We start from the raw sequence: 11,016 nt of genomic DNA, 5'->3' as shown, positions 1-11,016 counted from the left end.
TGTATTTCTAACATTACGATCAGACGAAACTGGTGAAAAAATATTTTATATGTGGGAACTCTATGTCTTGTCTCTGGCCATACTTCAGTCAGAGACACTCAAGTATTCACATCCTCCATTCAAGAAAAATTACCGTCATGTAAAAATACTTTAGTGTGAGTGAACTTCCTGCGTTCGCATGACATCACATGACAACAGTGTAAAAGCATTTAAAGATGACAACAGGCTCCAGGATCAACTGTTAAAATTATAACTTTATTTTTACATGATACAAATTGTGTTTGGCCTCCTGCCTCTTCACAATAAAAACACATTTCCATTGCAGACTGACTCGTCTTCATCATCATCATCATCATCATCATCATCATCATCCTCAGACAGGTATTTACAGGCACATTTACACACTGTTAGCAAACTGTACACAATCAGTAGAAAAGCAGTCTGTGCTTCTTTACAACTGATTCTGGATTCATTTTATACAAACCCTTTAAAGTTTTTATTCCCTTGTAGAAAAAACGTTTCAGTAACAAACAGAGCTCGACCAATCAGAGCTGAGGATCTGTTTCATCCTGTCCCAGAAGATTAGAAAACTGTACAGAGATCAGGAGGTCAAAGGTCAAACTTGACCTTCGTCATCCATCTACATAAATCATCAGTGACACTGACGTGTGTCTTTATTTGAAAAGAAATTAGCTTAAAGAAGCACCGTAAATCTTCATCTTCATCATCATCATCATCACACGCATGCAGAATTCTAATATGATCAGAGAACTACAACTACGGGTCAAACACAGGCTCAAAAAACACACCAGGCAAAAACACAGAGGAGAGATGTTCAGATTAAACAGCGATAATCATCAGAAATATTAGAAGAAGAAAAGTAGAGAAGCTGGGACCAGAAGGAGGAAGATCATTCCACAAACACCTCGTTTATAACAACATCTGGTTCTGGTTCAGTTCAGCAGCAGAAAAGAGTCCAGTTATTTATTGGCCGATGGGTTCGGTTTCAGCTGGAGTCCATTTACACCGAAAACATACAACGGGGGTCCAGGAAGTGCCCTGTCAGGAAAGTCCAGAAGTATCCTGTCAGGAGAGTCCAGGAAGTATCCTGTAGGCAGAGTCCAGGAAGTATCCTGTCAGGAAAGTCCAGGAAGTATACTGTAGGCAGAGTCCAGTAAGTATCCCGTCAGGAGAGTCCAGGATGTAAGCCGTGTTTACACAGAATGCGAAACGAATTTTTGCGTGTGTTAGCCACGCAAAAATGGCCACTGTGGTGATTTTTGGAGTATTTCCCAACTGGCGAATATTCGCCCTTAACAGCATTGTAACTGACTGGAAGGCAACTAACAGCTAACTTGGTTTACAGCAAAGTACACCCGACAGAACGTGTTCTGAATCAAGATGTCAACACTTACTTTTCATACTGCCACAGCAGCGTGTTACTTCCCCCTTCTGTTGCCTTCCGCAATAAAAGACCAGCTTTAATTTCTCAGAACATTTTGCTAAGAAGCAACTTGACAAAACAGCGTTACACAAAACACAGATACACATCTTCAGAACTCAGTATGAAGTTCTATGGCTTCGCTCACATATCTCAGAGCCCTCTCCTGTTTTGTTCCGTCTCTGTACATCACTGACTTTGTGCGTAAACTCGCCATGCAAAATGTTCGCTTCACGTTCAGTGTGAACACACCTTTAGGAGAGTCCAGGAAGTATCCTGTCCCACAGAGTTGCACATGAAAACTAAATAAAACTCCACACCAGCTGAATCATCACTTTGTGAAAAAACAAAAAACAAAAACAAAACAAAACACAACAACAACAACCAATAGCTAAAACAACAAACTGTTGCCATGGAGACACAGACGATGATCTCAAGGCTGAATCCAAACCTCTAACTGGACCTGCAGGTAGACGTCATCACATCAATAAACGGCACTCTGAGATGTTTCCAGCTTTTTGACCTGAAACCTCAAAGTTTGTTGCTTTATACAGTTATTTGTGCTGCTCTACATCGAGCCAGAGACAGGTGGACATGTGGTCTACAGTAAACCTACAGATGATATCTTCAGATCAAACTCTCACATCACATGTGGCCCAACAGTTTTTGTCTTGGTTCAATAAAAAACATTTCCAATAATTAGTACTGATTTTTTTATACAAGATAACGTCTGAGTCCGTCAGATATTTGGATTCAGCCTGTCTGACAGTACAACTCCTTAATATCAGAAACAACGTAACATGTAGCTGTCAGCCAAGTAAAAATAGATAAAATCATATGCTAGCTGTCGACAGTCAAAAGGTTTGTAGCTGTTGTAACATCAGCGGGCTAAAAACAGCATCTTCACAGAGAGAAGACACACTGAGGAGTCTTGATTCAATATCTGATACATGGGTGTCTGGTGGCGTGGCGGCTGTAGCTGTTTGTTCACTGATGTCACCGTTTGATTCCCCTGACGACAACAATTCACACTGTTTATACAAGATTAACATAAGAGCATATAGGACCAAACAGTGCGTTACAAACTCAGAGCATCGTTTAACTAGACACTTAATAGAGCCTATTACTGTTAGTAAACAGAATTATGTTTTTGGTGGGCGGGGCTTAGCTGGAGGCAAAACGGTTCTCCACAGACATTAGCTAGCGCTAGCTAACAAGTTGTGTTGTCTTGTTTTAGACGATGGAGGAAGATGATGTGAGTGGTGCGTTCACAAACACTCATTGTGAGTGTGGGAGCGCACTCTGACACAAACTGGAGCGTTGATAAATTGGGAGCGCTGTCTGAATGTAGCGTTGGGTTATCCAGAGCAGCGCACTCTCAGAGTGGCAGAGCGCACTCTGGACACTCTGTCTGTGGAGACGGAGCAGCAGAGCGCCGAGCGGAGTGAATGTGTGATTAACTTAACCGTTGGTTCATTCATGTAGAAATATAACGTTGCGTTTCTTCCACCAACAGGGCTCTCATTTTAGTGTAGAGCGTCAGACTGAATTTACCAACGCACCATGTCAGGTCACTCACTCTCCGGGACCGCCAGTGTTACTGGAATAAGTAAACACTGACCAACATTGTTTTGCTGTGGAAGCTAACATTAGCTAATGTGCTAAAAGTAAGCGTTCCAGAGAAATCCACTATTTGCTTTGCTATGGAAGCTAACGTTAGCTAATGTGCTAAAAAGTTAGCGTTGCAGAGAAATCCAATATTCCTCTTAATCCCTCCCCAGTTTCTGATGAGGTGGACATGATAACCCTTAATACACATAACCTTATTCATCCCTACAACAGGAAATACTTTTTCCCTAACCTGATATGAAGTGTGCGCTGCACATGTGAGCATTTTTGATGATGGCCTCCGTCCAGTCCTTTGGTCTTATCACATTTAACCATAGTTGTCTTTGTTTTTGTTGACGGGCAGTGGCGACTGGTTTTGAGCCATGACTCCTTCTATTCTGGCTCCCAATAACACAACAAGACAAACACATTTTAACACTCCTGTGTAGCCTACAGCCCTGTGGGGGAGAGGCAGCTGCACCTCCAGAGAGTCTATTCTTGACGTTGGAAAACAATTCCGGCTCAGTCCAGTGAGTGATGCTATGCTATCTGTGTGTCCAGTGATACTCTGGCTGTTTGGGGTTTCTGTACATGATGAGTCTGTTGTTGTTTTTCCTCCCTGCTTCAATAAGATATAACATTAAAATGCATTTATCTTCCCATGATGCACTGGGACACATGATCAATAAGGCTGCTGTAAGAACAGACAGCGCCACCTAGCTGCAAGAGTGAAGGCACAGCTGGGATAAATAGGTATAAATAGGACTTACAGTATGTACATGTAATAAGTTAGTAACTAGCTAACACACACACACACACACACACGCACATACACACGAACACACCGTTTAAACTCCTCCCCCCCAGATTTCAGATTGTTTTTATCGTCTGTCAGCTCTTTGTTTGTTCAGCAACTTTAATGTTTCAGTTTATTTTCAGTGTGACTCGAGTTTCACGTTAGTCATTATTGTTTTTCATTCTCATAAAAAATGCACAGATTCCTTCGTCTGCTCTTGAGGAAGCTAGCTAACAACTTAGCTACATCATTAGCTTGTAAACTACATGTTGAGGCAGCTGGTGAGGTGGCTCTCCAGGTAAAATCCCACCTGCATCGAGGTAATTGTTAAAGTCCAGTTCAGACCAAAGATTGGTGACAAGACGAAACCATTTAAGAACGTCACAGAGAAAAGTGTCAGCAGTGTGAACTGGTCGGTCTGAGCTCAACTCAAGCCGGCTGATGGTGTCACCTGACACTCAGCTGGTCAAATGGCCAGTGACTGGTTTTAAAGCATGTCATCTGTTTCGGCAGCCAATCAGCTTGTAGTGAAGTCTGCTGGTCAAGTCAAAATGACCACAGACGGCGTGTTGGCTTGCTGCAGCAGGTGCTCCGTCCCCACAGAGCCCTCTGTTTCTGTCCTCACGGTGTGCCGGTGTCAGACGGTGGGTCGATGCTGTCAACGTTACAGATCAGAAGCACAGAAAGTTGTTGACTAGAGATGATACGCCGTCTCATGGTGGTCACTTCCTGTCAACGTTACAGATCAGAAGTACAGAGAGTTGTTGACTAGAGATGATACGCCGTCTCATGGTGGTCACTTCCTGTCGACGTTACAGATCAGAAGTACATGATACTTCCTGTCAATGTTACAGATCAGAAGTACAGAGAGTCGTTGACTAGAGATGATACGCCGTCTCATGGTGGTCACTTCCTGTCAACGTTACAGATCAGAAGTACATGATACTTCCTGTCAATGTTACAGATCAGAAGTACAGAGAGTCGTTGACTAGAGATGATACGCCGTCTCATGGCGGTCACTTCCTGTCGACGTTACAGATCAGAAGCACAGAGAGTCGTTGACTAGAGATGATACGCCGTCTCATGGCGGTCACTTCCTGTCAACGTTACAGATCAGAAGCACAGAGAGTCGTTGACTAGAGATGATACGCCGTCTCATGGTGGTCACTTCCTGTCAGCGTTACAGATCAGAAGCACAGAGAGTCGTTGACTAGAGATGATACGCCATCTCATGGTGGTCACTTCCTGTGAACCAGCAGGTTCTTACAACATTGCAGAACGGAGCCTTGACAGTACTCGCCTGTTTCAACTTGTCCTGTTGTGAATCTTTGGTCTGAACTGGGCTTTAGAAACCGAGTCTATATGTGAAGTCGGTCTTACAATCCTTTCCTGTCTGAACTGTCAATTACTTAATTTCCCATCAAACACATCGTTGTCGAATCAGAAGATGGACGTGACCTCTGTAGCTCTATGGTAGCACAACTGTCTCCGTAGCATCACTGGGCTAAACTCCATCCTTCTTCACGCCAAGACTCTGTTGTGTGCTGATTGGCTGATAAATGAAACTTCAGCACTTGTCAGGTCTGATCAAAATGTACTCTTAAACCTGAGAACCCTGGTGAGTCAATCTGGACTGAGGAAGACTGGGAAGAATGGGAACCAGTGCGGGTCTGGTCCTGAGGTCGTCAGGGGTTGAGGTCACCAGAGAAGCTCCAGGCTGAGGGTTTAGTTTGAGATGTTAGCTTTACAAACTGGAGTCACACTGAAAATGTGATTTGAGAAACACTCCCTGATTCACTTATTGCGTTAATATAAACTGGTTAAAGCTCCTGATGCAGAGTCGTGCTGGTTTCAGTCGTACAAGCAAAAAATATCGTGGATAAAAAATGTCCAGCATGTCTGAGATCAGCAGGTCGATAATCGATACACATGATCAGTATAGAAACTATTACAATTGTGCTTTTGGGCTCCACAGACAGCCGGACAGCAGGGAATCCTGGGAAATGTAGTGCAAGGCAGCAGGTCTTGATGATGCTCTTTGATCTGATTGGTTAGATTGTCGTTTTTTTCACTGCCGGCAGGTGTGAGGTCATCCACCGCCAGGTTCAGGTTTAGTTCAGGTTTACTCTGAGTGCTGCTGTGGAGCGTAGGAATCTAAAGAACTGGGATCTCCTGAGTCTGACTATAAAAACCTCGTATATCCCCGATACACATACACACACGCACGCACGCACGCACGCACACACACACACACACACACACAGCAGGAAGACACAGTGTTAACAAGAGTCCATGAATTCCAGAATTTCAGTCTCTCATTATCCTCCTCTTCCTCAGTGGGAGCTCCGAGTGTCTTCAGGGTCACTGGGTTGGAGGTCATCAGAGGTCATCAGAGGTCAGTGACCTTGTTCTCCACCAGGGCGGCGACCTGCTGCAGCCGATAGGCCAACTGCATCTTCTGACCTGAACTGTCCTCCTCCAGAGACATGATGATCTGAGAGACAGGTGAGACAGGTGAGACAGAGACAGGTACAGAGGGAGACAGGTGGATTCAGGTGTTGAATGTTTGTAGTTTTTCTACAGTTTGAGATGTTTTTCTTTTCTCTCAGACTTGTTACTGTGTTCGGCCTTCGATCACACAGAAAGAGTTTTGCAGGTTACAAAACGTGAGGCGCACTGCACTGCCTTATTTAAAAAAATCGAATGTCACTGGTGAAAAAAACGTTTGCTGCACCTGTTTATTGTTGCCAGGCAACCACCCATCACCTCCTCACCCTAACCTTCCTGTGTGATCAGTCTACAGTTTGTGTATCCTGCAGTAATCAGTGTGTAGCTGCTGCCATGTTGAGGCAGAGGGTGCTGTGTGTAGCTCTGGTTGAGGGTGAGAGGCTGTCAGCAGATAAACAGAGATCTGTGTGGGTACATGAGACCCTAAAAAAGAGGCTGGATCATGGGGAGTACCACCAGTTGGTCCAGGAGCTTCTCCTCCATCATGGACGTTTACAGTACTGCACTTATCTGCTGTTTTCTATTCAGATGGTGCTAACTGTGCTTTGTAAAGTCGTATAGCTCTGGGTATCCAGCAACCACTACCACCAGTTTCTCCTCCATTGGTAACCAACTGTAAACTTGTCATGACCACCACAGAAGCCCCGCCTCTCACATCATCCCATTGGACAATGAGGAAAAAGCTGAGATGATGTGTGGCCTTTTTACTGCTCTGACTTGAAGTTCAGAGTTCTGCAGCAGAAACGCCAGGCGCCTAGAGCGCATAAACACGAGGCATGTAGCAACGCAAAAACAGCAAGCAAAAAGTTTAATTCTCATTAAAAACTGTTACAAAAAGCCGCCTCCAGCTGCTGAAATGCTTTGTGGGTGATCTGCCTGTCTGCCTGAAAACTCCTCCTCTCTCTCCGAACAGTATTTTACCTTGGGAGCTCTCTTAAGGGCTGAGACGCTCTGTGAATAACTTTTATCTTGACCAACAACTAGTCTTAACTTTAAGATTAAATTCGACTTTTCTACTAGGACTAGGAGCAACTCTGTGTACTGTGAAGCTTTAATACGGCCCCAGAAGTTAAGAGACAACACAGGAAGTGGAACTAACGAAATAAGTGACATCAAACGTGTGTGTGTGTGTGTGTGTGTGTGTGTGTTACCTGGTCGTAATATTTGTTGATGTACTTGTAGAGTTCATGAAGAGCAACAAGACTGTTCATCTCTGAGGCAAAACTCTGCAGACAGACAGACAGACAGACAGACAGACAGTATGAAGTTTAACTTCAGTTGTTTCCTTCTGTGTGTACTGTACATGTGTATTTCGGTCAAACCAGTAGTTTAGTTGTGTTCACTGACCCCGGACAATTCAGTCAGAGTGGAGTTCATCTCCTGATAACAGCCTGATGCAGCACTGTGGATATCACTGTAATACCTGCACACACACACACACACACATTAGGATGCGTTTACAATAACAGTGTTGCTAAAGTTTGTGTGTTTCAGTGGTGACCGTAACTGTACATTATCTCTGACAGGAAGTTGTCTCACCTCTCCACCAGCTGTTTGTAGCGGGGGATCTCTCTGGCGTACAGCAGCTTGTTGACAGGAGAGTCCTGGTTGGACAGAAAGTTACCATGAGGTCACATGACTAAACCGCACAGCGCTGATGATAGTAAACACAGAGACAGACAGAGAGGCAGAGAGACAGACAGGTCATACCCGTCCCACTTTGTGCTCGGAGGTGGTGCAGGAGTCGATGAAGGTCTGAGCGATGACGGATAGAACGGCGTCGATGCTGTCGGTTACCTGGACATCCAAAACAAATTGAGGGTTCTTCAAGATGTTCACCCAGAACCTGAGAGGGAGACTGCAGAGACAGAGACGGGTTAGAGGGACAGGTCAGAGAGACAGACGGGTGTCCATGTGTGTCTTTGTACCTGTTAGTCTTCCAGATGTGGACAGTCTCTGGGTCGTCGATGCCGTGTTTTTCAGCCATGTCGTCCAGGAAGTCAAAGAAGAATCTGACGGCGATTGGAGGAGGACGCTTCGTACTGAGGATCGCCACGAAGACATCGTCCACAAACTTTTGCAGCGTCCCCTACAGAGAGACGGACAGGTACAGAGACAGAGACTGGTCAGGTTAATCTCAGGTGTGTTTATGTGTGTGTGTGTGTGTGTGTGTGTGTGTGTGTGTGTTACCTTCATGGACAACAGTCTGGTCAGGTAAATCTCAGGTGTGTTTATGTGTGTGTGTGTGTGTGTGTGTGTGTGTGTGTGTTACCTTCATGGACAACAGTCTGGTCAGGTAAATCTCAGGTATGGCCTTGGCCCTCTCCCGCTCCCTCATGCTGCTCTTTCTGTGTTTTGGGATCTCCGGATCTTCACTGCTCTTCACCAGGTGCCACAGACGCAGACCCTCCTCCTCCTCGCCCTCTAGCATTGGCGTTTCTATGGCAACCACACACAGAATGTTACCAGGACGACGACCAACACAGGGGAACCCTGGTATCTGACAAAACTACAGAGGTGTTGGTTCTACATGGTTGTCTTTGTGTTGGTTCTGGCTTCTAGATGTTCTTGGGCCTGGTGTCTTGGTGTTGTAAAGGTTCTATAAGGTTATGTTTGTGCTGGTTTGGGCTCTAGACGTACTAGATGGTTCTCCTAACACTGATTGTGGGTTCTAAACAAATTCTAGATATTCTAAATGTTACATACAGTTTAGATACTCCTTCGGGATTCTAAATGTGCTTGATGGTTCTCTTTGAGTTGGTACTGGGTTGTGGACGCTCTATGTGTTGGTTCGCAATTTTAAAAGTTCTAGGTGACACTTTTTGTGTTGGGTCTAGGTTCTATGTGTTGTTACTATCCTAAATGTTCTACATGGTCATATGGTTTATTTGTTAAAGGATCTATGTGGTATAAATTGTTCTCTGTGTTTTCATCACACAATGTATATGCAAGTTGGTTCTGGGTTCCAGATGTTCAAGATGGTTCTTTTTGTGTTGGGTTCTGGATATTCTACATGTTGTAGATGTTCCAGAGGTTCTAGATGTTTTGTTTGTTTTGGGTCCAGGTGTTCTAGATGACCCTCTGTGAGTATGACCAGGTCCCACATGGTCTAGTTTGTGTTTTGTCTGGGTTCTAGATGGTCTAGATGATTCTCTATTAGTATGACCAGGTTCTATGTGGTTTTCTTTGTGTTGTGTCTGGGTTCTAGATATTCTAGATGATTCTCTATGGGTATGGCCAGGTTCTAAGTAGTCTTTTTTGTGTTGGGTCTAGGTTCTAGATGTTCTAGATGACCCTCTGTGAGTATGACCAGGTTCCACCTGGTCTAGTTTGTGTTTTGTCTGGGTTCTACGTGACTCTCCATGTTTTATTCCAGGGTTCTATTTGGTCTTTTTTGCTTTGGTTCTGGATCATAGATGTTGTTTTTTGTGTTCTCTTCATGTTCTACATGGTTCTCTCTGAGCTGACTCTGGGTTTCAGATGTTCTTGATATATTAGATGTTCTACATATTCTAGATGTTTGACATGGTTCTCTAAGTGTTGTCTATGGATGCAGAGATAGTTCTCTTTGTGTTGATCAGTTCTAGATTCTATATGATTTTCTTTCTGTAGTTTTAGTTTGTAGATGTTCTTCATGAGAGTCCTTGAATTGGATCTGGGTTCTAGATGATCTCCATAATTCTCCATGTCTTTTCTGGGTTCTTTAAAATCATCTTTGTTTTGGTACTGGGTTCTACATTTTCTCGGATGTTCTTTTTGTTTGGTTTTGGATCTAGATTTTTCTCCCTATGATTCTCTCTGCACTGGCTCTGGGTTTCAGATGTTCTAGATTCCTGATATTTTCTCCAAATGTTATAGATATTTTATATGGTTCTGTTTGTGTTGTGGATGTTCCACATGTTCTTAAAATTCTGTTGCTGTTCTTGATGTTTGATATGATTCTCTGCGTGTTATTTCTGGATTTTCTACATGTTCTATATACTATAGTGTTGGTTCTCAGTTCAAAATGACCTCTTTCTGCTACCTCCGGTTTGTTGGTGTCCTAAATGTTCTAGATGTTTTATATGGTTCTGTTTGTGTTGTGCTGGACTGCAGATATACCACATGTTCTATGTGTTCTAGATTGTTTAGATGCTTTGGGTTCTTACTCTCTCCAGTCTGGAAAACCTGGTTGACTCCAACTCCACCTGAACTCTGAGAGCGAGGAATCAGAGCGACTGTTGCTCCATCTGGAACCTGAAGAACCACAGAGTTTAATCTTTAACAGACAGGTTCTACACATGTACAGAGGAAACGTGAAAGAGAACAACAAGAGGAGAAACATAAGATGCCCTGTGATTGGTCGGTTGTTACCTTGTAGTGCTGCAGAGTGTTGAGTCGTTTCCAGCGACCTTGAACCACCGCTGTGACATCATCATCCGACAGGGTCAGGTGACCCGCCTGACCTGAACGCCATTCTGTCAATCAAACACAGAAACACAGGTTAGTGTGAGCTGTCCATCAAACCAGAGACAGGTAAGACAGGTGAGACAGGTGAGACAGGTGTGAGTGTACCTAGGTCCAGACTGTCTGCTGATGGTCTCTGAGAGAACGGAGCTCCTCTGTACACCTGATCCAGGATCTTATCCTTCACCTGCACACAGACACGGGGTTAGAGACAGAC

At 44.1% G+C, this 11,016-nt stretch overlaps 1 protein-coding gene across 3 annotated transcripts in view; it reads right to left on the bottom strand.

The window, feature by feature from the left end:
• Nucleotides 1-236: 236 nt before the first annotated feature.
• The window catches only part of plxnb3 (plexin B3), an 84,814-nt gene continuing 74,034 nt past the window's right edge, over nucleotides 237-11,016 (bottom strand). For all 3 annotated transcript variants that reach the window (XM_078169702.1, XM_033629003.2, XM_078169704.1), the window contains 10 exons: nucleotides 10,908-10,986; nucleotides 10,707-10,810; nucleotides 10,502-10,589; nucleotides 8,626-8,792; nucleotides 8,282-8,442; nucleotides 8,064-8,211; nucleotides 7,893-7,957; nucleotides 7,701-7,776; nucleotides 7,505-7,579; nucleotides 237-6,339 (listed from right to left, as the gene is read on the bottom strand). In XM_078169702.1, the coding sequence (XP_078025828.1) occupies nucleotides 6,235-6,339; nucleotides 7,505-7,579; nucleotides 7,701-7,776; nucleotides 7,893-7,957; nucleotides 8,064-8,211; nucleotides 8,282-8,442; nucleotides 8,626-8,792; nucleotides 10,502-10,589; nucleotides 10,707-10,810; nucleotides 10,908-10,986 (1,068 nt within the window). In that variant the 3' untranslated portion in view covers nucleotides 237-6,234. The remainder of the gene's footprint in view (nucleotides 6,340-7,504; nucleotides 7,580-7,700; nucleotides 7,777-7,892; nucleotides 7,958-8,063; nucleotides 8,212-8,281; nucleotides 8,443-8,625; nucleotides 8,793-10,501; nucleotides 10,590-10,706; nucleotides 10,811-10,907; nucleotides 10,987-11,016) is intronic.

This window comes from Epinephelus lanceolatus, chromosome 8 (assembly GCF_041903045.1).
Source record: "Epinephelus lanceolatus isolate andai-2023 chromosome 8, ASM4190304v1, whole genome shotgun sequence".
In the NCBI taxonomy this organism is placed as follows: Eukaryota; Metazoa; Chordata; class Actinopteri; order Perciformes; family Serranidae; genus Epinephelus; species Epinephelus lanceolatus.
The sequence above is the reverse complement of the archived record's forward strand: the minus strand, read 5'-3'. Positions and strand labels throughout refer to the sequence as shown.